The following is a 25655-nucleotide window of genomic DNA, read 5'->3' on the forward strand; positions in this document are numbered from 1 at the left end:
TACTATATCCTTCTTCTGATTACTTTGCTGTTTTTTCCCCTAATTTCTTAGGGTAGATGCTGAGGTCATTAATTTGAGATCTTTTCTGTTCGAGTTTTCCCCTCATTTATTCTTTGAATCGTGAATTATTTATATATTTTACTTTTGCATGGTTCTGAGCACCTTAATAGATTGATATTATTTTTATTTCACACTGTGGGCTAGGATGATACCTCTGGGGGCAGTGATGCCCAGGAAAACCACTCACCGGGGACAGCATGCCCATGAAGTCTGTAGGTCATAGGTCCAAGAGCTGGGATTTGCCTGTGGCTAAGACCCATGGGAAGGGCACTTCATAGCCTCAATCCCCACCTAACTTTGTATGAAAGTTCCATGGAAACTGAGAAAGAGGGTGGATGAGTCCAAGCAAGTGCCCACCTCTCCAAGGAAAGCACATGCTTAGGACATACAGATCCCCCACAAAAGTTGAATATTTCTTGCCCGGCCTGGTGTGGCTCAGTGGATTGAGTGCCAGCCTGCAAACCAAAGGGTCACCCGTTCAATTCCTAGTCAGGGCACATGCCTGGCTTGGGGGCCAGGGCCCCAGCTGGGGGCATGTGAGTGGCAACTGATCAGTGTTTCTCTTGCGCATTGATGTTTCTCTTGCTCTTTCGCCCTCCCTTCCCCTCTCTCTAAAAATAAAACCTTTTTTAAAAAGGTTGAATATTTCTCGAGGAATGGAATTGGAATGTTATGGATGACCTAGGTAAACGATGCCCTCTGGTGGGTACTTTTGACCAGAACAAAAACGTGCGTCTTCAGGGCCCACTGGACCAGAAGTATTTTCCATAATCACCAGCTAGGGAACCCTAACTACTCCCAAGTTAAATGAGAGGGTACAAAGACTTCCAGTCAAGTAGGTGGTGTAGGCAGACGTGGCTCACCTCTTCGCACAACCACATCAAATTGACAACTAAAATAGAGAACAACCATCACTCAGAACCATCAGAAATAAAATTGAATGAAATCCAACGACTACAGAATTAAAGAAGCCACATCCATCCAGACTGGTAGGAGGGGCGGAGACACAGAACAGGCTGGTCTCTTACTCACATGTGGTGGATAAAAATTCGGAAGGGATATCCCAGGAACAAGGAGTCCCAGCCCCACACCAGGACCCCCAGCCCAGGGTTCCAGTGCCAGGAAGAGAAGTCCCCACAACTTCTGGCTGCAAAAAACAGCAGGGATTGAGTCGGTGGAAGAAACTGCTGGAGCTCCAAGCAGTTCCTCTTAAAGAACCCACACACGGACTTACTCAGACTCACTCCCTCTGAGTTCCAGTGCTAGGGTAGCAGCTGGAAAGGCACCAGTGGTACACTGGATCTGAAGTGTCTGGCATCGAGGTGAGCAGAGGCCATTCGCCTTTTCTAACCCTCCCCCCCACAGGGCTCTCAGGCTGGTGCCATATCTAAGATCCCATCAACCTGGCTAACACCGTTTTTCCTGCCCTGGAGATCCCTAGAGACTCCACCCCAACCAACTTACAGACCCACCCACGCTGCTTTTCCATATGAATGGCTGGTCTGCTTCACAACTTCCTAAATCCTATCAAACAAGCAACAGCTGGCCTCAGTGAGCCCCCGGCCAGCACTAGCAGCAGCCAGCCCACGCCCACATTCACAAGCTTGGCTTCTCCTGAGAATCTCCAAGTCTAGCACAAGTAGCAGCAGTCTCAGATTGCTTCATAGCTCAGGAAGGATGGTCTTGGGCAAAACGTAAGTGGGGGCTGATCTTGGCCTGCAGCACCCAGGGGAACCCCAGGGCCAGCGCTTTCTGCATATCCCCAACTGGGGACATAACCCACAACCCACGCGAGTGCCCCTGAGCAGAATCAAAACTGAGACCTTTCAGTTTGTAGGGTGATACCCAACTGACTGAGCCACACCAGTTAGGGCTAAAAAATTTTTTTAATTTAATTTTTTTAATGTATTGATTTTAGAGAGAGAGGAAAGGAAAGAGAGAAATTGTTCCACTTATTTATGCATTCATTGGTTGATTCTTTTAAGTGCCCTGACTGAGGATCAAACCCACAACCTTGGTGTATCAGGATGATGCTCTAACCAACTGAGCTGCCTGGCCAGGGATCTAATATACTTTCTGTCTGTATAAATTGGCCTATTCTAGGTCTGTCAATGGTTACAGTTTCTGTAGCTGTAGTACAATGTGGAAAACAAGTGTGTACTTCTATGTAACCAATACCACAAGCAAAACAGAGAACAGATTAACCACCACAAAGATCTCTGGGCACTCCCGTCCTTAACCCCAGCAACCAACAACTTCCTCTTCATCTGTACAACGTTATATACATGGAAACATACAGAACGTGATTTTTCGAGATTGGATTGTTTTCCACTCAGCGTAATTCTCTGGAGATTCACTCAGGTTGTTGCGTGTGTCCCTAATTTGCCCACTTTTATTGCTGAAAAGTTATATATTTGCTACTTTGACTCCTTCCATAGTGAAAATCCCATTCCAGATTTTTGTACATTCTTCTATTGGGTTGTGTGGTCTTTCTTACTGTTGTTGATCTGTAGAAGTTCTTTCTATATTTTGGAGATGAGTTATTTTTATTTTATTTTTAATTTTTATTTACTTATTTTTAGAGGAAGGGGAAAGGAGTGAGAAACAGAGAGAAACATCAGTGTGTGGTTGCCTCTCATGTGCCCCCAATGGGGGGCCTGGGGGGGGACCTAGCCTGAAACCCAGGGATGTGCCCTGACTGGGAATTGAACTGACGACCCTTGGGTTCACAGCCCAGCGCTCAGTCCACTGAGCTACACCAGCCAGGGCCAGATGAGCCATTTTTAGTTTTTCACTCTCTTAATGGTATATTTAGGTTAACAGATTTATTAATTTAAACGTAATTGTATATTAATATTAAACATAATTATATATTAAAACTATATTAATATTTTCCTTTATGGTTAGTGGGTTTTCTTGACCTGTTTACACTTGCCTGACTTTCACATATTTTTAATGTTCAAAGCATTTATTGCTTTATAATTTAAACCATGAAGCAGAAGCAGACCGCCATGGGCCACATAGCCCCTTTTATGAAAACTCCCAGCCCTGCAGCTCTCCAGGCTGGGCACTCCTCACCCTGCTTGGCCTCGAAAGAGCCACCCACCCGGCAGTCCCATATCGAGACTCCTCCCAGCTCCGGGGCTGTGGGGATGGTGTGGGAGGCCAATTGTAACCATAAAGCCGATGAGAAGGAACCTGTGAAGTCAGAGGCTGAAGACACAGGAAAGAGCATGCTGCTCAGGCAGCCCAGCAGAAGGGTGTGAAAACCAGAGAAGGCCCTTGCCCAAAGAGGGCCAAGTAGCCAGCGCGCACATGGGTCCCTGCGCAGCCATGGCAGACAGGAGACGCTCCAGACCCTGCACTTCCCAGACAAGGTCTGTCGCTTGGGGGCGTTGAGGTTGAGGGGTCCGGAAGACACTGCCCCCTTATTGTTTCTTGGATGAAGCGGGCGGTGCCCCTTCGCTGGTTCTTCCTTCCAGCCTAACGGTCAATAATTGACTGGTAAACACTGGCCTGAGCAGGGATGAGCCCACACTATGGGACCCCACCTGGGTAGACAGGTCCAGCACACCAGCATAGCTGTCCCCCCATGGACTGACCACGCCCCAGATCCAGTCCCACCCACACCACCAGCCAGACCTCACTGCCCACCCCAGTAGCCCCCAAAGACAGATGTGGCATCCAGTTTGCTGGCTCGACTTTATTGCAGCGCCATGCCTTGGCCAGAGGCAAACGGCCCAGTGAAGAGCTGTGTCCCGACCCCCTGCTGGAGGGAAGAGGAGGCTGGCTGGGAGCAGGGTCAGCTGTAGTTGCTGGGGTCTGCATGGTCTGGCAGAAAGTAGCGCTGCAGGGCAGGCTGCAGGAGCAGGGGTGGCAGCGGACGGGCAGGCTGGGGCCAGTCCGAGGGGAAAGGCCGCACTTCCACCCGAGGCAGTGGCACCTTCAGTGTCCGAATGGGGCCTTCGAGGGTGAGGCCTTCCCGGTGCCAGGACAGCATTTGGCCTGAGGCCAGAGGGGCAGTGAGGCCTTGGGTGGGGTTGGGTCCCTGTGGGTCCCAGGCTCTGGTATGTGTGGGGGTGAAGCTCATGGTCCAATCTCTACCCTTGTCCCCACTCACCCCTTTGTCTCTTTGGAGACCTCCGGATCTTGGTCTCCTGAAGCCGAAGGATGGGGTTGGGCCTGGAGTGGTAGGGAGGCAAGTTTGTGTGAGCCTGGCCCTCAGCTGTCCCCTGTCGGCCTGCCCCAACCCATGCCTGGAGCCGTCAGCTACTCACAGGCGGTGGCGGGGCTGTGGAGCCACGGCGTTGGGGCCCCGTGTCCTGGGGCTTAGGCATGGGCTCTCAGGCTCCTCACTACACAGGGAGCTCAGCCGCCGCACCCGCTGCAGCTCGCAGAAGTAGTTAAGGGCGTCAATTGGCCCCAGGTCCATTATCTTTGACTGCGACCAGTCCGTCCGCTCCAGTGGCAGTGGGTGGTCGGGCAGCGTGTTGGATTCCAAGGAGGGCAGCGGGACCTCGGCCAGGGAGGAGAAGGGCATCAGTGTCTCAGAGAGCGTGTGGCAGGCGTGCCAGACGTGCATCGGCGAGAGCAGCCCCTGGGTCTGGGACTCCAGGGCGACCAAGCCCGGCTCCCCAGGTGAGGCCACTGGGGAAGGCGTCCAGGAGTGGAATGAAGACGTCACACAGATGTAAATGGGTGCCCTGGAGACTGTGGAAATTGGTGACAGGGTCTCCTTGGACCGGGGCGAAAGCACTGAGGTCTCCGAGACCGTTGGCAGCACCTCCGACAACTTGGCTACTGATGGCTGCGAGGTTTCCGTCTGCGGGGGAGGCAGCCCTTGGAGGACACACCGGGGCCCAGGGAGTGGTGCCTGGATCCCAGCCTGACCCCGATGCAGACTCCCTCCCAGGAAGGAGCAGGAGGATCCCAAGAGACATGGGGCCCCAGGGGACAGGTGACGCACAGAGCTAGAGTGAGGCAAGGAGCCTAGCAGCCTCACCTGGCTCTCCTCCCTGGACTTGGGGGCAGCCCCAGGAGAAGGCCAGAGGCTCCACTGGCAGGTGGCCCGCCCCTCCTCTCCCCACCCAGACCTGCAGGTGGTGGATCATTTCCTCCAGCTTCTGGCTACAGCAAGTGCGCAGCACAGCCTTGGAGTCCAGGTCCAGGCCCTGGACCCAGGTTGTCATCTCCTTGAACAGGAAGCCCTCTGGGTCCTGAAGGCCTAGTCCGTCCAGCAGCTTCTTGAGCTCAGACCTGCCACAGGTGAGGATGGCTTATCCCGAGGCCTTTCTTGCTGGCGGGAAAGCCACGCAAAGAGCGGGCCTCACCGGCAGGAGGCTGGCGAGTAGAGGAAGTAGGACATGAGCTCCAGCACAACCTCATGGGAATCCAGGGAGCAAGCCAGGACCAGCTGCAGCGCCAGCATCACAAACTGCTTCTGTGTCCTGACCTGAGCACAGACAGGCAGCGAGACTGGTGCTGGAGGCCCAGGAAAGGGCAGGGCGGGGCGGGCGCCACATGGGGTGGGCTGGGGCAGACCTGGAGGCTGGGGGGTTGGTCCAGGTTGAGCAGGTACAGGAGGATGCCGTGCAACCTGCTACAGAGGTCTCGGCTCACTTCGGGCAGCAGCCTCAGCAGCGCGTGCAGAATGTGAACGCGGTCCTCCCAGGAGGCCTCCTCCAGCAGGCCCATGAACAGAGCGGCCAGGCCGTCCACCGTGCCCACCTCAGGGTATGCCTGTTGGGACCGCCAGCTGAGGTCCTGCCTCCGTGCTGCTCTCTCCCACCAGCCCGCTTCCCAGACACCCCCCGAACCTCCAGGGTGAAGATGGGGAACAGCTTTTTGAACCAGTTCTGGATGGCGAAGAAACGCAGGAACCTGGGAAGATGCCCATAGCGCTTTTCCAAGAGCGAGTGCTCATAGTGGTACCAGTGGGGGCGGAAGTAGGTCCTGGCATCATCTCTGGAGCTTCTCTTAGTCAAGGACTCCATGCTCTGGGGGTAGGAAGTCATCAGGATCCAAGTCTGCACCCACTCCTCCTGCCAGAGCCCTGCCCTGGGCACCCACCCGGGTCCACGGCTCCTCGAACTCCAGCAGCTCCTCGGAGAGCTCCGTGTGGAGGCCCAGGAAGTCTGAGGCCCAGTCCAGATCCAACTCCTCCTCCTCTTCCTCTTCTTCCTCCTCCTCCTCCTCGTCCAACCAATGGATCAGCTTCTGCTGCCACATGGCCTGGCGCCGCCTACTCCGCAACAGCCACCAGTCGTCCTGCTGGCTCCCCCTTGACTGTGGAGTGGACAGAGCAAGAGGCGGGCAGCTGGCATGGGAGGCCTCGGCCCTGGGCGGACCTCTCCCCAGGCCCGAGGTTGAGCCCCCAGCCCCACTGCTTGCCTTGAGTGAGCCCTGGCTGGCAAGTCGGGCCTGGGCTTCAGGGCCCCTGACCTCCCTGGACAGCCACATCTGCTGTAGCACCACAGAGTTGGGGACCCAGCCCGGGAAGTGGATGGGCCTCGGCAGGTCCTGGAGGTGGAGCACAGCACAGTGGGCTGAGAACCTGAATTCTGCCCCATCCTAGGGTCTGCCTTGGCAGAGCACCCGGGCCACCAGCCCAGCTCCCTGCCAGGTCTCCAAGAGCTGGACTGGTCCCCCACCCCCAACACCCCCAACACACAGACAGGCAGAGAGAGCCTTTGGAAACCAGGGAGGCGCCATCAGGGAGCTGCCAGCTGTTGTAACTGAGGGAAATCTGGGCCATCCTAACATCCCACATGCTCTCCACAAGGCTTGGCCACCAGCCCTGTACCAGGGATATCCATAAGAAGCGAGGGATGGGGAGATAGGAGCCCAGAGGGGGGCTGTTCGGGGCTTGGGTATGTGGTGCAGTAGCTGGAAGGGTCAGTGGCCACCTGGGCCAGTGATACTGCCAGAGGTCTGCTGGGGGCAGAGGCCTGAAGGTGGTGGGTTGCAACGGGCCAGCTCCCATGGATTTTGATCCCCTGAAGGGAGGGGATTGTGGTCTCCCAGACATTCACTGGGGAGGGATATGCAGGCACAACCAGCTGGCACGAGGCTGTGGCTTGCCCAGTTCTGTGTTGGGAACCGTCCTGCCTGGTTTCAGAAGCTGTACCCCTGTGACTAAGGCTGAGTGAGAGACTTTGGGACCCTAAGCCACTAAGGAGACAAAGAGAATTTCCCTGGCAGGGGTACCGCCTCTGCCCCCTTCTACTTCACCCTGCTTGGCCCCGAGCGGATGACCAGTTAGCCAATGATAGGTAAGATTCCTCAAGGGAGGGGCAACCTCCCTTGACAGGCACACAAAGGGACCCTCAAGGAAGGACTTGGGAGGCTATAGAAAAAGGGGGTGATGGACCCTCACCCCTCGGCTTTGACATAGCCTGAGTCCTCGGTCTGACTGCAAGAAGTCTCCTAATCTCTTGGCTGCCTTACTTCCCCTGCCTGACTGAAGCCTGAAACAATGACAGGGAGGTACAGCCCTGTGCTGGAAAGGGCAGATTCCCTGGGGACGATCAGGCCTAAGACAGAATACATACAACCCTATGAAACCTGCTTTGCTAAGAATGCCCTCAGTTTTCTCATAAGGGTCCAAGCATGAAATGAGTTTGTTTCCCAAAGTTTTATAGCCCTTTAGCTAACTGACCCTGACTCAGAATAAGCCCTCAGAGTTCTCTGACTGTTATCTATTGTTTGATCCTGACTGCCTGACAATGACTGATGAGCTTTACCTGTATTCCTGTGCAAATTGAACCCAATAAAAGCCCATTGAGGAAAAGGCTCTTAGCCCTTCCCCTTTGAGACATCAACCACTTTTCCTCCCCAAGCAGATCATGTCTTGGTAGACTTATTCTCATCCCTGGCAGAGGAGGTGGGGATGGGGGGGGGCGGGCTCTTCAGGCAGAGCCCCCCCCCCGCCCCCAGTTCTACTCCAGGAGCCCCAGACCCTCTGGCAGCCACTCCCAGAGTACAAGCAGTCAGAGCCCACAGAGCAGCGGCATCAAAGCTGGGCAGGTGGGGGAGGGGGTGGGGCCTGGCTTGCAGGTGGGCATGGCCCTAGGTCAGATAGGGACACAAGGGTTTGCAGTGAAGGGAAGAGGGGGTACACATGAAGGGTGACCCCTGGAGAGAGTTGCCTCTGGAGAGTGTGTGTGTCTCACCTTGTAGGGCTGAACGGCTGCAGGAAAGAAGCCCCTGAGATTACAGAGAAGCTCCTTGGGCCGCCTTTCCAGCAGCAGGGGGACCTGGGGTTGGGGCACAGGCTCAGAGCCGGGCACGGACTCAGGACCCCTGCAGCTCTGCTTTGGGCGGGCAGCATCCCATCTGCCTGGGCTCCTCACCCTCTGCTGCAGGTGGGAAGACAGTGAGTCTGGGGCCACGGGCCTCTCCTGGGGGAGTTGCTCCGACCGCAGCTGCAGGTCCACACTGAGGCCCAGGGAGGAACGGGCCAGCAGCTGGGGCGCCAGAGGAGGAGTTGTGGAGGGGGGGGCAGGGTCCTGAGAGCAGGGCAGAGGGGTGGCGGGGGTGGGAGGCCTCACCTGGGATTCCCTGCTGCGTGCTCCCTGGTGGGGAGGTGGGATGGGAAAGGTGACTCGGGGAAAGCACTGGCCCAGTGTCCTCCAGTCCTGTGGGGGCAGGGCTGTCGGCGGTGTGGAGGTTCCAGTGCAGACCCCCGCCTGCCCGAGACTGGGGGCAGCTTGGGGCAGGGCGCATGCGCCCCAGGTTTCTCTCTCCTCTGTAAGGGTCACGGTGTTCCACCACTGTGACTCAGCTCCAGAACCAACACCCTGGGAGTGGTGGCAGGAAGGGCAGATAGGGGTGTCAGAGCCCTGGAGGAAGGCAGGGGCTGGGTCAGAGCTGGTGCTGGGGAGGCACCCGACCTACCAGCAGGGCTGGGCCGTAGATCAGATGCAGGTAGTTGTCAAAGGCCTCCTGCTGCTGCTGCCAGGAGGGTGGGGGCCGCGCTGCTGGGACCACCTGCCCCAGTTTCAGCCTCTGAAGGTCATGGTCCCGGGCAACTAAGGCTTCCAGGTCCTGGAGAGGGGGTCAGAGTTCAGCCCATTCTTCCTAGAGCCTTGCCATGTGCTGCCTAGATAACCACAGTGGTCCCAGGCCTGCCCCAGGGACCAAAGGGGTGGGGCCTGAGCCTGGGCAGGGGGCAGGGCTGGCATGGGGGTAGAGGGGGCATCAGGACCCACCCTACCTCCTCCAAAAGTGGCTGCTGAGGTGCTGCCATCTGGTGATGGATGAAAGACAAGGCCGTGCTGTAGGCAGGGATGAACACAGGTGGACACTAAGTGGCATTACCAGTGGGATTAGGCTGAGGCTGGGATAAGGATCCAGGAGGGTGGCCAAGCCCCTGACAGGGCACAAGAGACAGCCAGGAGTTGGGGTGCCAGGGCTGGGACAGGCTTCAGGTGGCCCCACGTGCCTGGGACCCCTGGGACCTTGTGCTGGGGGCACGAAGCTGGACCCTGCGCTGGGGGAGCTGGGGGGTGGCCTCCGGGACAACTCAGTGGGCCTGCCCACAGACCTGAGACTAGAAACCCCATGCAGATTGGTGAGCCTCTGCAGTTGGGCTGAGGTCAGTGATTCCTGGCTCGTCAGTGGCAGCGGAGGGTCATCCACCACATCAGGGACCTCCCGGCACAGCTTCTGAGCAGGAAAAGGAGCCTGGAGTCCTGGCCTAGGGGGCTTGTCTCCTGCAGCAACCCCACCCACACACCCTGTTCTCACTGCACACCTTAATCATGTAGGACGTGGGCAGGTAGAGCCTGTGAGATACCAGGCAAAGACGGGAGCCCAGGGCCAGCACCAGGTCCCCACTGTTGCTGCAGAAGCTCAGGGCCTGAGGGGCTCCATTCAGCCGCAGGAGCCTGGAGGGATGTCCAGGGTAAGCGTCCAGCCCTGCTCCAAACAGCAGGAAATGGAGGCAGCAGGAGGGGCAAGGTTCCCCCTCCCCTATCCAACTGCTAGGCTCTACCAGAGGCAGAGGTAGGGGCTCCCAGCCTGGACCCCCCTCCCTCCCTCCCTTGGGGTCCCGCCCACCGCAGTAGGCGATTGTCTGTGGTCCAGATCCGGATGGTGCAGTCCAGGCTGGAGGAGGCATACAGCTTGAGCGTGGGACAGCAGCACAAGCCTAGGGCCCGGGGCTCAGGGTCAGGAGCCACAGCCACATGGTGGCCTGGGCTCCACCCTCACCCTGCCCACTCACCGGTAATGTGGTCCATGGGGTCGTCCTGAGGCCGGTGGTCAAAGCGTTGGCCGTTTTTCAGGCCAAACTGCACCAGACCATAGGTGGCGCTGTCTGAGTCCTCAAAGCCCACAGTGACGCGCTTCCCCAGTGCAGAGAGCACCAGGGCAGGGTGGTAGCAGGAGAAGGTGCGCAGCAGGCTGAGGCTCTCCTCGGCATAAGGGAAGACGCGCCACATCTTCACCGTCAGGTCTCTGCCTACTGAGCGGAAGCCAGGGCTGGGCCTTTGGGGAGGGAGGGATGGGGTGCCCCCCACAGGCTGTGGGGGGTGGGCGGGAGGTACTGACCAGAAGACACGAGGATGTTCCAGGTAGATGAAATGGCGATGACTGGGCCGGGGCTGTGCGCCTGTGTATGGAAGACAGTCCTCCATGTGTGCCACTCCAGCACTGACAGGGTGCCATCCGTGTGTCCCAGCACCGGCAGGTACCTACGGGTGACAATAACCTGTTGGCATGGACTTTGTAGGCCCGCCTGGCCCTCACTGGCTCTGATACCCACCGGTTCTTGTCCTTCCAGGCCTGGATGTCGCTGCGGCACAGCTCGCCCCTGTGCTGGCGCACGATCTTCCAGCTGGCAAACGCACTGCTGGGGTCTGTGAGGTGGCTGTAGAGGTGCAGGCAGCAGGGCCTGGCTGCTGGGGGTGGTGGCGGGCACCCACGGTACAGCACACACATGGGGTGGCACGCTGCATTGGCACACACCAGGTGTCCAGCGCTGGTTAGCAGCCACAGCGTTTCGCGCGGCAAGCAGTAGGCCACGGCGGCCGCGCAGTCTTCGGGCTTGAGCAGCAGCGCGCTCACGGTAAGACCCGTAGCAACTGACACCAGGTAGACTGAGCCATCAGTGCATGCACACACGAGGCGGGCAGGCAGAGCAGGGCGCGGGGGCAAGGGCAGCGCGGGCGCCACCTGCAGGTGGAGCACTGGTGCGGACAGCTGGGCCAATGGCGAGTAGAGTTCGCGCAGGCGCCACAGCTCCACACTGCCTGCACGCAAGGAGAGCACCGGCCAGCCCGGGCTGGCAGGCGCTAGTAGGCGTTTCACACCCCCTGACCGCATGTCCTGGCCCCAGTAGCTCAGCATCACTTCGCCCACCTGTGCCACCGCCTGCAGGTCCCATGTGCGAAGTGTCCCATCCTGTGAGGCCGACAGCACCAGGGATGTGTTCGGGAGCACGGCCAGAGCTGTCACAGGGCCTGTGGGAGGGGTGCAGGTCACCGGGGCACACCAGGGACGAAGGAAAGGGAAGCCGTTGGTTCGGGTTACGACCAGCACAGAGAAGCATGGCCAGAGTTGGCGGGGACTGTGGGCAGCCAAGAGCTCTTATTTAAGGCAAGGTAGAGAGAGGAGGGGCCTCAGCAGCTGCAGTGGCGTGGTGCACCTGTGTGGCCCACAAACACCATCCGGATCTGCCAGTCGGCCTCCCACACCTTCACCGTGCTGTCTCGGGAAGCTGTCACCATGGCCTCTGCCTCTCCACAGTATGCCAGGTCGGAGATGGTGCTGGGGAGGAAGGCCAAGCTGACTCAGCATCACCTCAGGTAAGCATGCCTGCACACCTGCTATAACCAGCTTTCCCACGCGGACTCATCCCTGGGTCCCCCTTACGTTTTGTGCAGATCCTGCCGCACATCTATGACAGCCCAGGCGTGCAGGTCAAAGGTGAGCACGGCTGAGCCATAGGCTGCGAAGCAGCACGGAGGATGGTGGGGATGCAGGGGCCCCAGAGCCAGACCAGCGAGCGCATGGGTGGAGCTTGGCGGAGGTTGTAGAGGTGATCCACTAGGCACCAGACAGCGACCCCCTAAACGGAACTTCCAGAGCGCCAGGCTGCCACCTGCCTCAGCTACTAGCAGCAGCCCCAAGTCAGGCACTGGCAGGCAGCAGATGGGCTCTCGGTGGGGCATCCGACCCGCCCTTGGCTCACTCAGCCACAGCAGGCTGAGGTCTGGCCTTAGTATGGACAGCCCTGCGGGGCCCCAGCCCACAAAGCGGCCCACAGAGCCCAGCGGGCCCAGCACTGCCACCAGCCCCCTGAGGGCAATGGGGGCCAGCAGCTTCTCCTGCGCCCAGCCGTCCTCTCTGTGCAGGTGCAGACGACCTACGCCATCCAGCACCACGAAACGTCTACCCACTGGGTCCTGCGCCACCGAGCGTAGCCCTGCTGCCACCTCCAGGCGGCGCAGAGGCTCCAGTCCATGTGTCAAGCAAGCCACACGCAACTCAGATCTCTTTTCCTGCGGGCCGGGGTGGGCAGACCTGCGGTCAACGTGGGGGAACCCAGGAGAGGCCTTGCACCCACCTGGGGGAGCCAAGACGATCGGCTGGGATCATGACAGGCACCCCTAGGGGAAGAGCTGGGCCAGGAAAGAGGCCTCCAGGCAGATGCCAGGGGCCAGTCACACCTTTTCCACAAAGCTGTGGAGGCTTGTACGCAGCAGCAGCCACAGCTGGCGGGCCCGGGCGCTGGGGGTCATATCGTGCCACCGGGAGCTCCTGGTAAAAAGCTGCGAGACTGGCTCTGAGGATGATGGCTCTGCGGGCCAGTGGTGGAAGCGCTGTCACTGTGTGGCCTGCGGCTCCCACCCCTGGAGGTTGTGGGCAGCCAGGGGCCTTCCGGGGGGGCCCTTTGGACTAGGGGACTGTCCATGGGGCACTGTATTCCTGGTGGAAAGCACCCATACTTGAGGGAGGGCTGCTTTTAGGATGGTCATCTTGAGGGCAAGGCCAGGCCACCTCACCATTCTTTTCTTTGAGCAGCCCAGGGTCTGGGATGTCATAGCTGTCAGCTTCATACAGGTCTGGGTCCAGGGTCAGGTTGTCGCCTTCTACTGAAAAGGGGTTGCTTGAATCCAGTACATCCATCTCCATTTCACAGGTCCAGGCGGCTTAACAGTCTCTGGTGTCTGTTGCTAGGATACCAGGTGACGCAGGCCCCACCCCCATGCAGGCCCCGCCCCCACTCCAAAGACAGCCCAGGTCCACAGTAAGTCACATAAACTTTTATTGGAAACAAACAAGCTGCAGCAAAGTGACACTCAGTGCACGCTGCCCACTGGGCGAAGTGGGGAATTCAGGTGGGCTCCAAGAGCCAGCCCAAACCCAGGGCAGATGACCGTTGGAGCCTGCTTGCTGGGTCTCAGGCCCTTTGGGCTGGAGTGTGCAGGCTCAGGCCTGACCCCATAAAAAATACAAAAATAAACTCTGCGGTCCAGCTGTCCTGCCTGTGTCGGTTCCTCTGGGCAGGGCAGTGGCTGCTCCCACCAGGCCTTGTGCTGTCTGTCCAGTCCAGCCACAGTGTGGGCAGCAGAGCCTGTGGGGGTAAGTGGCCATCCATAGGCTGGAGCCAAAGGGCTAGATGGGCAGCACTGAGCTGTGGCAGCGCCAGGGTCTGGCCAGCAGCTGGGGAGGCCCTGAGGCCCCTCAGGTGGGCAGGCCCAGGCACTGGTTGAAGCTAGATGAAGCTGAGGCCTCTGCTCTTCCTCCTCACATACAGATCACTGGGACCCTAGGCAGAGGGGGACACACAGCCAGCCTTGAGGAGCTAACACCCAGGAGATGCCCCTGGGCAGAGAAGCCCCACCCTGTCCTGCCCATCCCAGGCTCCAGGAAGCCAGGCCACTGCCGCCATCACACACCTGTCCTCCATGGGGCTGGTCTCGTCCGGTCCGCTCTCACTGCCTCCACCTCTGAGTTCTTCCTCCTCCTCCACTTCCTCCCCCAGCTCCATGTCCAACTCATTGCCCACCTCCGAGGGTGTGTACGTGGATCCACTGGGGGAGTTGGGGAACTGGTCTTAGGACTGCCCACCCTGGCCTGCTGCTGACCCCAGGGAGGATGTCCAAGGAGAACAAAATCAGAAGTAGGGTGGGCCAAACAGGGAGCTACAGTAAGGGACAATTGCCAACCTGATAGAGCGACAGCTGAAGAAGACAATCCGTTTAAGCCGCTTGTTGTAGAAAAAGTAGTTAAAGGACCAGAGGCTGCCATCTTCCCCAAAGGGGTCTGAGTCCAGGTCTGGGTTGTAGCTGGGTAGTGTGGGGTGAGACTGGTGTGAGACCCCATGTGCCACACATACCCAGGACCCACCTGCAGGGATGCCAGCCCACCTGTAGATGTCACATTCAGCCAGGCAGATCTCCTCATCCACTGCGTTCCACAGCTGTGGCTTCAGGGCCTTGAAGTCCTCCCGCACGGCCGAGAAGAGACTGCAGTTGACTGCATTCACCACCTAGGATGGTCACAGCTCGGGCTGACTAGGTACCAGGACAGCAGGCATGGACTGGTTGGAGCCCAGGGGCCACTCAAAATGGGGGAGGACAGTGGGGATAGCTGTGGGCTGTGGGTCCCTCCCCCCACCCAACCCTCACCCAGCTGAGGCTGGGCTCCCGGCTGAACTCATGGCTTCGGGCTGTGCTGAAGTCATAGTCAGGGCGGAAAGACTCGTTGAGTGTGGCAATCAGGTAGAAGAGGGTCTTGCGGCTGCACTTGTCGCTGAGGGGGCTCTCGTCCTCGCCACCTTGGCTCTTGCTCAGTCTGCACAGAGAAGCATCAGCCCAGTACTGCCCTGTGCCCGACAGCCCCCGGTGGGCAGGCCCTGCCCTGGCTCACCTGCTGGGGCTGAGGCCAGAGGTCTGGGGTGGGGATAGTGCCTCTAGCACGTGCGGTTGGCCCTCCTGGCAGAACTGCTTGAACATGTGCTTGTCGTCTCCCGCCATCTTGCAGGAATAGCTTTCAATCCTGCGGGATGCAAGTGGAGCATGCCAGCCCCAGGTCTGACTCAGGGCCAGGGCAGAGTGACCTCTGAGACAGCAGCCCCTGGAGCCCCGCCCTCACCTGCCGATTATATGGGCATCTCCAGTCTCCACAGTCAGCTGTGAGTTGATGGCCTCGAAGCTGGAGTTCTCCAACAGCTTCATGTCCTCTGGGAGAGGGTCCTGTGCTGTGAGGGGCTAGTGCTGCCTAGGGACAGGAGGCCAGTCCTTGGGTATCTGGCCCCAGGACCTACATCTTTAGCCTTCCTCCCATAAATGGGGCCAAAGTAAATATGCTGGGTCCCTCCCACAGCCTGCTCCCGATTCCTCAGCACTGGCACAAAAAGCAATGAGATCCTGTTACCTGACGGTGGCAAGTCCAGGCCCCCGTTCAGCCACACCCCATGTAACTCATTCGAGTTCTGGGGCCAGGCTTGGGGGGCCCACAGGAATCCTGCTCACCCAGGGGCTGCTAGTTTAGTCTCCTCCCTCAACACTCCCTATCTTGACAAAAGAGCCTGAGAAGGGACTTGACTCCAGCAGTACCCCTCAGGCCTGACTCCACAGCCAGGGTAAGAACTCCCACCCAATTAAGAACACAAGGGGCTCGGGCTTGCAGTCACCTGGACGAGGCACTCTTCCCTGCTCTACGGGCGGCTTTCTAGCGAAGACAGGAAACTTGTAGGCTCCTCTGTTCTTCTCCAAAAGTGCGCCTAGTTTTTTCGAGGCCCCACGGCACCTGAATGACCTGTCCTCAGGCCACTAGGGCGCTCCCGCCCCCCGCCCCCGGCCTAGCGGAACCCCAACCTAGCAGTGGCGAACTACAAATCCCAGGAGGCCGTGCGCCACAGACGCGCGCACTCTCCGCTGCACGGCTGACTGGGGGTTGTAGTTCTATAGGCCCCGAGACGGCGCTGGGCACAGGGCGGACACCTACCTGCTTGCGCTACGCTCTCTGACCGGGCAGGGCCAGGCCGGGTCGGGTCGGTTGGCGTCGCTGCGGGTGAAAAGGCGGTGCGGGCTCCGGATAGCGCGGGATCCTCAGGACCGGAGGGCGGCGCCGCGGCCTCCGCTCGGGCCGCACTGTATCCGGGGGAAGAAGCTCCGCGGCGACATCCCGTTACTCCCGGCCTTGCCGGCCCATCCGGGCTGCCACTGCGACATAGCCTCTCCCCCGCACGGCGCCCGACTATCGCGACCGACCTGCCTGCCGACCGCCACCAATATACACAGCTAGCTAGCGAGCGAGCGAGCGAGCGAGCGACCTCTGCCTCCTCTGACCGGACAACAACAAGCACCCGCAAGGCCCGGCCCCACGCCTCTGAATGGCCGGCTCCAGCCGCCGCGATCGAGAACTAGGAGAGCCATTGGGAACGTTACCCGCCGCTCAGTACTGTCTTCCACACCTATTGGCTGCGGCGCCTATCCGTCACTCTTCTCACCGCCCGAGCCCGGCTTCCTTCCTGGCGCTCATTGGGTGCAGCCCCTGGCCTCCTCCGCCCCCAGTGGCAGCCCGTGTTCCCAAGAAGGGCTGGTAGACCTTGCTGCATCGACGGGACCGGGTTATTCAGCGAGTGACGGGGCGACAAGCAGAAGGGTCCTGGGAGCGGCGTCCAGCTCTCGCCAGGCCGGCGGGTAAATACGGACAGCCAGGCTGCATCCCCCGCCCGCCCAAGTCTCTAGGGAGAAGGGACGGCGTCCGCCTTCTAGCCTTGGCCGGCGCTTCCGTCTCTTACCCTTTGCTCCGGCGTACTAGCCTCGAGGACCATCCTCGTTCTTCCGTGTCCGGAGACCCTTGGACCGTGTATATCCTGGACAAGGCCGGAGGGTCAGATTTGACAACAGCCCGTTCCCGAGCTCCGACGCACTGGCTGCACCCGGAACCCCAGGTTTGCGGCCTCGGTTTCCGGCCGGCGCGGGCGTTTTGAGGCCCCAGCCCACGGAAGCAGACTCGGAGGGCCGAGACACCGCGGGGCCGGAGATGGCGCCGCCGGCAGGCGGAGCGGTGGCGGCCTCGGACCCAGGCTCTACAGCAGTGCTGCTTGCTGTGCACGCCACTGTGAGGCCTCTAGCCGCGGGGCCGGATGCCGAGGCGCAGCTGCGGAGGCTGCAGCTGAGCGCAGACCCGGAGCGGCCGGGGCGCTTCCGGCTGGAACTGCTAGGCGCGGGTCCCGGAGCGGTGAGTGAGAGCGGCGCGGGCCCGTGGCCAGGCGGCCTGGGCGGGGCAGGGCGCAGAGCTCTAGGCCAGGGCCATCCACTTGCCCGCTGAGTTCCGAGTAGCAGGTCATTTTCCTTGCTTCTGTTTTCTCGTCTGTAAATGGGGATTACGTTGGCCCTTACCTTTGTAAAACTACTATGAGAGTTTTATAAGGAGTTTTAAAGACCTTAGGACAGCTCTTTAAGTGGCCACTATAATGGCCTATAAATGTTACCTCATATGCCTTTGTTCATCATGTAGTGTGTGCTGGGGGAGGCATGAGCCTGGACTCTCCCCATTCTCAGGTCAGTTTGGAGTGGCCCTTGGAGACAGTCTCCTACACCGTCCGAGGTCCCAGCCAGCATGAGCTGCAGCCTCCACCAGGAGGGCCTGGGACCCTCAGCCTGCACTTCCTCAACCCTCTGGATGCTCAGCGGTGGGCAGCCCTGGTCCGAGGTGCCACCGTGGAGGGACAGAATGGTTAGTGCCCTGGAGCAAAGATTCATTTGGTTGGCCAGGGATTGTGCTGGGAGAGAGCAGGAGTAGCCCTGGCCTCCCAGGCCTGGATGGGGAATGTAGTGGGGAAAGACGGGCCTAGTTTACCCACTGCTGGAGTTCTGGGAAGGCGCCCAGAAGAAAGTGGAGAAAAAGAACAGGCCAAGAACTGGAGCCTGGAGCACCAGCCAAGTGTGGAGGGGCAGAGCAAGCAGGCTTTCACGACCTGGGTGAGAAGACATTGTATCAAGAGCAATGGGAGAGTGACAGGCTCTGATCTGAGGTCCTTAAGATTGGAGGGGACCTGCATTTGTAGGGTGTGGTGCAGACAGGGCTGGATAGAAGGATGTTTCCAGAGATGCTCAGGAGATGGAATTGTCTGGAATTTTGGCAGTTTAAATCTAAGAGTTAGTGGTTGAGACAGGAAGACGGGGGACCAAATAAATACCCTTGGGCTCCCAGAGAGAAGACCTGTTTGGGAGGGCATGGAGGTGGCCCAGTTCTTAGACATCTGGGGGGACTGGGAGCAGGTGGATCAGGGCTGGAGCTGGGGCTCTGGAGAGGTAAAGACTGGGGTAGGAAAGGTTAACCAAGGTCAGCAGGAGAGAAGCGTGGAGAGGAGAGGGGCAGGCAGGCAGGCAGTAGGTCAGGAAAGAGTCCACAAATGCATGACAAGTGCTGCCAGAGGGGCAGGAAGAAAACCATACAAGGTGAAGTGAGGGAGGCCTGGACAACACGGTCTTTGCAGAGGAAGAGAGGCTTTTTTCATTCTCTCTCTCACCAGGTGTACTTGGTACCACTCTGGCCGAAACACTTCTTTAGGTCTTGGAGGTTTATCACGAATAAAACTTCAGATCTCTGCCCTCTTGGAGCTTGCAGTTAGAGGCGAGGCAGACACATAAAATGAGTAAATAGAGTTCTGTCAGATGGTGGAAGGGATGGGAGTGCCGGGAGGGGGCAGTGAAGCCTTAAAGTGACACTGTGAAATTTGAAGATTGAGGTGTGTTGTGACCCATGTGGCCAGAGAGCAGTGGGTTCACAGCCCTGAGGCGAGAACATGAGCCGAGGCTGGGCCAGGCCTGGTGCTTGGTACTCACAGAGCAGATGGCTCAATTCTGAGGGCGAGCCTCAAGTCAGAGGAAAGTGGGGGAGACAGAGCAGCCAGCTCTGTGAGGACGCCCAGGGCGGACGGTGGCCTTGGGAGGGCTGGATTGGAATGGGGCAGTCGGAGGTGCTCCGTGCTGATGGCAGTCAGGCAGACGGAGGTTCCTGAGGGCACCGAGAAGAGGCCGTGCTGACTGCAGGGCTCCTGCTGAGCCAGAGGGGCAGGCTCCTGAGCACCTGCTTTTGGTTCTGCTCTGTGGTCAAGGGAGCAAGCGTCCCTGGCTGGTTGACGGGGACAGTGGAGTCTGAGAAGTGGCCTGGCTGCTGTGGAGGAGGGACAAAGGTAGGACCCGACCACATAGGATCTGGAGGACTCCAGAGCACAAGTGCAGCTCCAGCTCTGAGAGCAGTCGGCCAGGGCTCTTCCAAGGGCCATGGCTTGGGGGAAGACCTGGCTTGAAGTGTGGTGAAGGCATGGCACTAGCGTGGGCTGAGGTGAGGAGGGAGGAGGCAAAGGTCCTGAAAAGCTGAGGTCAGAGAGCAGAGGCCTAGGTGAGGACTGGGCTGGGAGGCTGGGTCTCGGGAGATCACCAGCCCACCCCACATCTTCCCTCCTAGGCAGTGACAGCCTGCCTCCAGCCCTGAGTCCAGAAACAGGCCCTGTTTCCCCACCCAGCCCCTCTGAAGTGCACATACCCAAGGCTCCCCAACCCAAGGAGGATATTTCCTCACGTCCTGGAGACTCGATGGAGAAAGGTAAAGGCAGGTGGCCAGAGGGGGCTGGGGGCCTTGGGTGACATGCTCAGCTGTGATGATGTGCTCTCTTTTTCCTTGCAGAAGAGCTGGCGGAGCGCCTGGCTCAGGCCATTGAGGGTGGGGATGAGAAGGCGGCAGCCCAAGCAGCAGCTATCCTGGCCCAGCATCATGTGGCCCTCAGTGTCCAGCTCCAGGAGAGCTGCTTCCCTCCTGGTCCCATCAAGTGAGACCTGGGGCTTTGTCCTCACCCCACCCTCCCAACCCTCCCAGGTACCCTTTCATTCCCCCAACCTACATTCTGGCCCAGGCTACAGGTCACAGTTGAAGACGCTGCGTCCTCCGCCCACATCTCGCTGCAAGTCTACCCCCACTGCACCATCTCCACCCTTCAGGAGCAGGTGAGCACAGGGTCCGGGGAGCCCCGCTGGGGGCGGTGATCCTGGGTGACACTGCCAGGCCCTGATGCTCTGGCTCCAGGTGTTCTCGGAGTTTGGTTTTCCGCCAGCGGTGCAGCGCTGGGTCATCGGGAAGTGCCTGTGTGCGCCGGAGCGCAGCCTCGCTTCCTATGGGGTCCGGCAGGACAGGGACCCTGCTTTCCTCTACCTGCTCTCAGCCCCTCGAGAAGCCCCAGGTCAGTCCTTATCGGGGTAGGATGAGGAAGGTGGGGTGTAGCCTGACTCGGCCCTGAGCCCCATCCCCTCTACCATAGGACGCAGCCCTCAGCATCCCCAGAAGCTGGATGGGGAACTAAGCCGCCGCCTGTTTCCTCAGTCATTGGGGCTGCCCCAAGGCCCTCAGCCAGCCAGCTCCAGCCTCCCCAGCCCCCTTCAGGTAGGCAAGGGCCCAGGTAAGGTGGGCCTGGGCAGCTATGGGCAGTGGAAGGAAAGTGGTAAACAATAACTGTACCCCCTCTCCAGTCTGGCTGGCCCTGCCCTTCCTGCACCTTCATCAACATCCCCAGCCGGCCTGGCTGTGAGATGTGTAACACTCAGAGACCCTGCGCCTGGGACCCCCTGCCTGCAGCCTCCACCCAGCAGTCACTAATGGTACTAGAGGCAGGGGAGGGCAGGGAGTGGGGAGGGGTGGCAAAACAGCAAAATGAGCCATCTTTCCCCCTGCCCCAGGTCACAAGGGGAAAGGATGGCCCTTCCCTTCCAGGCCCAAGGTCCCTGGATGCCCTCCTGAACCTCTCAGGGGACCTCCGCTGACAGCTCCCTGGGGATAGAGCCAGAGTCATTAAAGATACTTTTGAGCCAACTGAGTGTCCCCACTTTGTATGAACTGGGCTGCTGGAAGGATGGGGTGCAGGGCTTAGTCGTACCCAGGATACTTGGCAGAGGGGGGTGGTTCTGGGGTTCCCCAGCAGAGTTCAGGTGGCTACTGAAGGGCTCACTTGGACCCCAACCCCCAGGGGTCCTAGGGCATCACAGTGACATATATTCCCATACCCCAAGGGCTTACAGAGCCCCCACCCAGGCTGCTGACCACTGGGCTAGGGCCCTCTGTAAGCCCCACCCCAGCTGGCTAGGCCTCCCCTTATTCCCCTAGAGCCCTTCAGGCATGCACTCTCTTCCCTTCTCCCACTCAGCTCTCTGCCCTCCGAGTTGACCACAGCCGCCTTTCCAGGGCTGCTCCAGCCAGGATGTCTTAACATTCCCTTCCTGGGAGCAAGAAAAGCCCAGAAGCTAAGAGTCTTAAGTCAGGGACCCCGGGCTCCTGCTAAGGCAACATGCCCATGGCCCTCCTACCACTGACAGGTCCACTGCTGCATGAACCCAGCTCAGCTTGGCTGTTTGCACCCAGCCCTAGCTACCTGTGGGTTGCCAGGAGGCACCAGCCTATGACAAACACCCAGACACTCCACCACCCTGCTCCCCTCCAGTGACTTCTCAGTGGACCCCTGCACCTGTCTGGCCAAGGCTGGAAGCACGTTCTGGTCTTCGCTGCTTATCTCTGCTTCTGGGCAGGGCGGGTCTCCCTCTCCCAGCCCCAAACAGCTCCCACAGGTCCCGCTTCAGGCCAGGCCCCTCCTGTTGGAAAGCCCCTCAGGAGATGGCCAAGTGGTTCCAGACACTGCCGTTGGCCGTTACTGTGGTAGATGGGCCGTGTCTAGCCAGGCCCTTTCCACCTGTGATGAAGGACTCCCCACACCAACAACTGCTGCCACCTTCTTTAAAACTCCTCTGCTTCCTGTCCCACATCCAGAACTGGGTGGGCTCCAGCCAGCAGTCCGTGTAGGGGAATGCTGGCCACCCCTGGGAGCCCTTAAGAGCAAAGGTGTTACTCTCAGCGCCCCTGCAAACTGCACTCCCATCACACAATGGTTCAAATGTGTCCATGGAGAAACTTCATTTATTTCCATGATAGAGGCTGGAGAATCTGGAGCTCGAGCTCTGTCTCCTGACCCCTCCCCTCTTGTCCCAGAGGAAGAGGGGCTTGGCCAAGAGGGCCAGCAGGGGCCTGAAGAAACCCCAGGTGGCTCCTTGGCTTGAGGGCCGATTCAAGCAGTACAGCAAGCAGACACTAGTCAGGGTCACTTGGGCGGCCGATAAGCCAGCTTCCGGCTCTTCAGGACTGACCACTTGTGTCGCTTCATGGCGTAGACCAGGGGCAGTAGCAAGCTCATCATCATCAACATCTGGGGGTGAGGCAGGCTCAGAGGAGGGAGACACAAAGGAGCCCTGCCTGGCTCCCAGCTCCCCTCCCATGCCCACTATGCCCCTTGCCCAACCCTTTCACCTTCAGCCCCATGCGTTTGCGATGGTCATGCTCTGGCTCGGATGCCCAGCGCAGGAAGGTACACACGTCCTTGGCTACCTGGGACATGGTAGCTGGGGTGCCTGGGCCAAGGACAAATGATGAGGGCTGCTGTTGGGATCCCCGCCCCACCTGCAGTAACCCTCACAACATCCCCTCCATGGTAGATGGGTTCCTGCCCAAGGCTTCAGAAGGGATGGGACCCCTTCAGCACACAGCCCGGAGCTGGAGAGGGCTGTGAAGGCTGACCACGAGCCTGCTCAGATGTGCAGACAGTACCCTAGCCAGGGAGAACCCAGAGAACCATCCTGGGCAGGCAGGAAAGCAGGGCCCAGCGCGACCACGCCCAGGGTGGGGGACCTCACCGTCGTCATACTCCAAGACCTCATCGTAGATAGGAGGGGCCATGGCAACCGCCTGGCCAGGGAAGTAGGGGTTGAAGTAGAGGCCTTCCCGTAGTGACACCCCGGTGGGCGGCTCACAGTAGCCCGTGAGCAGGGAGAAGACGTAGTCCTCACCACCGTGCCTGGGACCAGACCCATGCCAACTCAGACCCTGGTATGGGTTGGACCTTCCTCCCCTCCCTCCATCCCCTGCAGGAAGCTGGCGTACCTAGCTCGCACAATGTAGCTGAGGTCAGGGGGCAGTGCTCCATTGTTGGCTGCTCTGGCGGCCTCAGGGTTGGGGTACGGTTTGGGGAAGTAGTCAGACAGCTTCCCTGGTCGCATGAACATCTCCCCATCCTCATTGGGGCCATCCTGAACTTCCACCTGCCATGGAGACCAGCATCACAACCCTGGTTTCCGTTCTCCACAGTGGGAGCCCCAACCTCTGGGTCTTCTACAGCATCCCCAGGCCACGTACCTCTTCGGCCAGGGCCTTGGCTTCCTCCTCAGTGTAGCACACGCCCACCAGGTGGCGGTAGGCCACATAGTCCATGCTGTGGCAGGAGGAGCACACCTGCTTATATACCTGGAAACCCCTCCGAATGCTAATAAACAGAGGGAAAGTGTTAGTGGCGCCAGGGACCCCGCCCCACCCAGTCCACCCAGAAACTCCCCCAGCCAACCAGTCGCACACCTGGTGTGGTCCAGGGAAGAGAGGAGGCCTCGGTGGGACCACGGATAGCTGGGGGGGTGCAGCTCGAGGTCGGTGGCACTCACGGCAGAATGCAGAGCCACAGCCAGGCCTGCACCCCCTGCCGCCAGCATGCCCAGCGCTGACAGCATCACTTTCCGGCCCCGGGAGAGGCCAGACTTCGACGACAAGGACACTGCCTGCAAGAGCCCCGCTCAGCGCCTGCCAGAACACCACCCTGCCCTACCTCGGGATCTGATTCTCGGGGCCTACCTCTCCCACGCATCACCCAGCACTAGCCACCTCCCGCGGACCGCCAAAAGCCCACCCTGCGCCACTGCCCGCCCCACTCCGCGCCGCTGACCCCGCGACCGTGAGATGGCCCTGAGGACTGGGTGTGAGGCATGTTCTCGGATCCTGGGCCGGGGATCACGCAGAGGTGAGCAAGGGTGCTGGGGCAGGCCAAGGTCACAACAGCTGGCCGAGGTCAGGCTGAGGTCACTTCAGGACGCGGGCCCAGTCGGGAAGGCCGGAGCGGGAGTAAGCCTGGGCGCGCCCCCCCCCCCCCCGGGAAAGCCCTCAGCCCCGAACCGGCAGCGATCCCGCCCCGCCGCTTTCACGCTCGGCACAAGGCGCCTCTGCTGCTCGCAGGGGTGGGCGCCCGGCCCTGCCTCCGGGAGGCACCAGGTAGGCAGGCAGCGGAGGCCCAGCAGGGGCCTCGGATGGCCGAGGTCGCTCCCCCGCTGGCTGGCCCGCGCCCGGAGCCTCCCCGCCGTGACCTTCACGGGCTGCGGGGCCGCGCGGCGGCCAGGTACGGGCCAGCGCTCACCTGAGGCGTCCGCAGCGGGAGCTGCCCGGGCCGCGCGCCGCACAGCAGACCCCGGGCACGCGCGCCGGGCAGCCCCGCGGCCCGAGGGCCCAGCACCGCCCCGCGAAGCGAAGCCGCCGCAGCCGCCATCTTGGCCCTCTTCAGCGCGGCCGCCGCTCCCGTCGGCCCCTGCGGCGCCACGGGAGCTTAAAGCTCGCGAGAGCCCGGGACGCCGGGCGGGGCTGGAGTCCGTCGGGCGCGGATGAGGCGGGTCCTCACGGCGCTGCTTCGGTTGTCGTGGGGACTGGCGGTCGAGCAGTCAGCGTCGAGTCCTCCTGTTGCCGTGACAACGGCCAACTACCCGGGCTTTCTCAAGGCAGCGGAGCCTGCTCCTCCGGGTTGAGGGTGGGCCTCGCGCTGCTCCGGCCTTCCCGCACTCCCACTCGGCCGCCGGCGGGCCGCTCACCGCTGCCAGGCCCACGCGAACACTGCTCTCCCGCCTCCGAGTGACAAGGATTATCAGGCACCTGTGCCCGGAAGCCGTCCGCCACAGCAGCCAGGAGCACGGCAGCCAAGGCTCCTCTGGAAACCGCGGTCAGTTCGCAGTGAAGGTGGAGAGTCGGGACCTCGGAAAATCTGCTTCCCCCTTACCCCCGCAGTAAGAGCAAGGGAAAAAGTAGCAGTCGTTGTCAGAATCAACTTTTTCAGAACTCTGGAAATTAACCAAAAGTAACGTTGACCTTAAAATAAAACATTCACTTTTTAACAGGAAAAAAAAAAAAAAGGAAGCTTCTTGGAGAATAGCAGCGAATTGTAACTCGGGACAAGCATGCGGTAACAAGAACTGGAGGCAAGTCCAGGGAACAAAGGGAAGGACCTTCATAGGGAGAAAGAAGAAAGCTGGGAGGGGCAGCTTTGAACGAAAGTCCACTGAAGGCATCAGAGAGTTCAGGGTGAAGCTTTCTCACTGGCTGAGTTCAGGAAAGGTGAAGGCAGCATTATCCATTAATAGCCAAGAAAAAAAAGAAAGAAACAACCCCGATGGCCGTCACGTGATGAGTGGGTAAACAAAACTTGTGGCAGGTCCACACCATGGACTAACTCAGCCATGGAAAAGAAACCCGGGGTGAGCCCGGAGGACATGGTGCTGCCCCAGAGAAGCCGGTCAGGACAGACGGCCGGCTGCGGGAGCCCGCTGGCTGGGGCCCAGAGGAGGCCAAGGGTGGAGGCAGGCAGGAGATCCCTGGGGCCAGGAGAGGAGGTACCTGTGGGGTAGGAGGGGTCAGGCGGGGACGCAGGTACTTAAGAGGTGACTCCGGCCGACCAGGAAGTGGAGGAGACGTGGACAGGGCTTCAGAAGCGGGGCCTGGGTGGGAGCCAG

At 59.8% G+C, this 25655-nt stretch overlaps 4 protein-coding genes across 7 annotated transcripts; 1 reads left to right on the forward strand and 3 right to left on the reverse strand.

Annotated features, from left to right (window-relative positions):
* Positions 1-3552: 3552 nt before the first annotated feature.
* On the reverse strand, positions 3553-13191 carry WDR97 (WD repeat domain 97). The gene is given in 22 exon segments (XM_053929834.1): positions 3553-5128; positions 5160-5316; positions 5391-5512; positions 5602-5799; positions 5877-6056; positions 6130-6345; positions 6451-6579; positions 8232-8315; positions 8412-8525; positions 8610-8858; positions 8956-9105; positions 9275-9335; positions 9605-9726; positions 9815-9947; positions 10120-10210; positions 10286-10522; positions 10612-10754; positions 10826-11522; positions 11708-11829; positions 11935-12563; positions 12732-12862; positions 13068-13191. Coding segments are annotated over 22 exon segments (5355 nt in total). The 3' UTR covers positions 3553-3862.
* Positions 13192-13308: 117 nt separating this feature from the next.
* MAF1 (MAF1 homolog, negative regulator of RNA polymerase III) lies at positions 13309-16402 on the reverse strand. Of its 2 annotated transcripts, XM_071222183.1 has the most exons (9): positions 16018-16402; positions 15704-15793; positions 15163-15288; positions 14938-15066; positions 14697-14862; positions 14436-14557; positions 14235-14354; positions 13965-14099; positions 13309-13834 (listed from the first exon to the last, which is right to left on the reverse strand). In XM_071222183.1, exons 3-9 carry the CDS (start codon positions 15243-15245, stop codon positions 13813-13815), a joined length of 777 nt encoding a protein of 258 aa, XP_071078284.1. In that variant the 5' UTR covers positions 15246-15288; positions 15704-15793; positions 16018-16402; the 3' UTR covers positions 13309-13812. The 2 variants fall into 2 exon arrangements, with proteins under 2 accessions (XP_071078284.1, XP_024428219.1); XM_024572451.3 differs by lacking the exon at positions 15704-15793 and having other exon boundaries at positions 16018-16400.
* A 58-nt stretch (positions 16403-16460) lies between these two features.
* On the forward strand, positions 16461-20889 carry SHARPIN (SHANK associated RH domain interactor). Of its 3 annotated transcripts, none has more exons than XM_053930143.2 (9): positions 16461-16715; positions 16837-17259; positions 17583-17757; positions 19495-19632; positions 19714-19855; positions 19940-20030; positions 20110-20263; positions 20342-20463; positions 20550-20889. In XM_053930143.2, the coding sequence occupies exons 2-9, from the start codon at positions 17062-17064 to the stop codon at positions 20838-20840; spliced, it is 1311 nt and encodes a 436-aa protein (XP_053786118.1). In that variant the 5' UTR covers positions 16461-16715; positions 16837-17061; the 3' UTR covers positions 20841-20889. The 3 variants fall into 3 exon arrangements, with proteins under 3 accessions (XP_053786118.1, XP_053786117.1, XP_053786119.1); XM_053930144.2 differs by having other exon boundaries at positions 16464-17259; positions 20550-20678; positions 20757-20889; XM_053930142.2 differs by having other exon boundaries at positions 16461-17259.
* Positions 20890-21966: 1077 nt separating this feature from the next.
* Positions 21967-24467, reverse strand: CYC1 (cytochrome c1). Its single transcript, XM_053930153.2, has 7 exons — positions 24296-24467; positions 23470-23666; positions 23254-23380; positions 23002-23159; positions 22755-22915; positions 22372-22472; positions 21967-22270 (listed from the first exon to the last, which is right to left on the reverse strand). Exons 1-7 carry the CDS (start codon positions 24422-24424, stop codon positions 22166-22168), a joined length of 978 nt encoding a protein of 325 aa, XP_053786128.1. The 5' UTR covers positions 24425-24467; the 3' UTR covers positions 21967-22165.
* Positions 24468-25655: the final 1188 nt, after the last annotated feature.

The sequence above is a fragment of the Desmodus rotundus genome, chromosome 8, assembly GCF_022682495.2.
Source record: "Desmodus rotundus isolate HL8 chromosome 8, HLdesRot8A.1, whole genome shotgun sequence".
In the NCBI taxonomy this organism is placed as follows: domain Eukaryota; kingdom Metazoa; phylum Chordata; class Mammalia; order Chiroptera; family Phyllostomidae; genus Desmodus; species Desmodus rotundus.

What these genes read in the sequence shown, in the direction of transcription:
- CYC1 (XM_053930153.2), bottom strand. Translation starts at nt 24,424, where the DNA reads ATGGCGGCTGCGGCGGCTTCGCTTCGCGGGGCGGTGCTGGGCCCTCGG. An exon ending in AGCTACATTGTGCGAGCTAG is followed by an intron (nt 22,916 to 23,001) that starts GTACGCCAGCTT and finishes GTCTGGTCCCAG; the next exon opens with GCACGGTGGTGAGGACTACG. An exon ending in GCAAACGCATGGGGCTGAAG is followed by an intron (nt 22,271 to 22,371) that starts GTGAAAGGGTTG and finishes CCTCACCCCCAG; the next exon opens with ATGTTGATGATGATGAGCTT.
- MAF1 (XM_071222183.1), bottom strand. Translation starts at nt 15,245, where the DNA reads ATGAAGCTGTTGGAGAACTCCAGCTTCGAGGCCATCAACTCACAGCTG. An exon ending in GATGCCCATATAATCGGCAG is followed by an intron (nt 15,067 to 15,162) that starts GTGAGGGCGGGG and finishes TGCATCCCGCAG; the next exon opens with GATTGAAAGCTATTCCTGCA. An exon ending in ACCAGCCCCATGGAGGACAG is followed by an intron (nt 13,835 to 13,964) that starts GTGTGTGATGGC and finishes CCCTCTGCCTAG; the next exon opens with GGTCCCAGTGATCTGTATGT.
- SHARPIN (XM_053930142.2), top strand. Translation starts at nt 17,062, where the DNA reads ATGGCGCCGCCGGCAGGCGGAGCGGTGGCGGCCTCGGACCCAGGCTCT. An exon ending in TTCCCTCCTGGTCCCATCAA is followed by an intron (nt 19,856 to 19,939) that starts GTGAGACCTGGG and finishes ATTCTGGCCCAG; the next exon opens with GCTACAGGTCACAGTTGAAG. An exon ending in GCCTCCCCAGCCCCCTTCAG is followed by an intron (nt 20,464 to 20,549) that starts GTAGGCAAGGGC and finishes CCCCCTCTCCAG; the next exon opens with TCTGGCTGGCCCTGCCCTTC.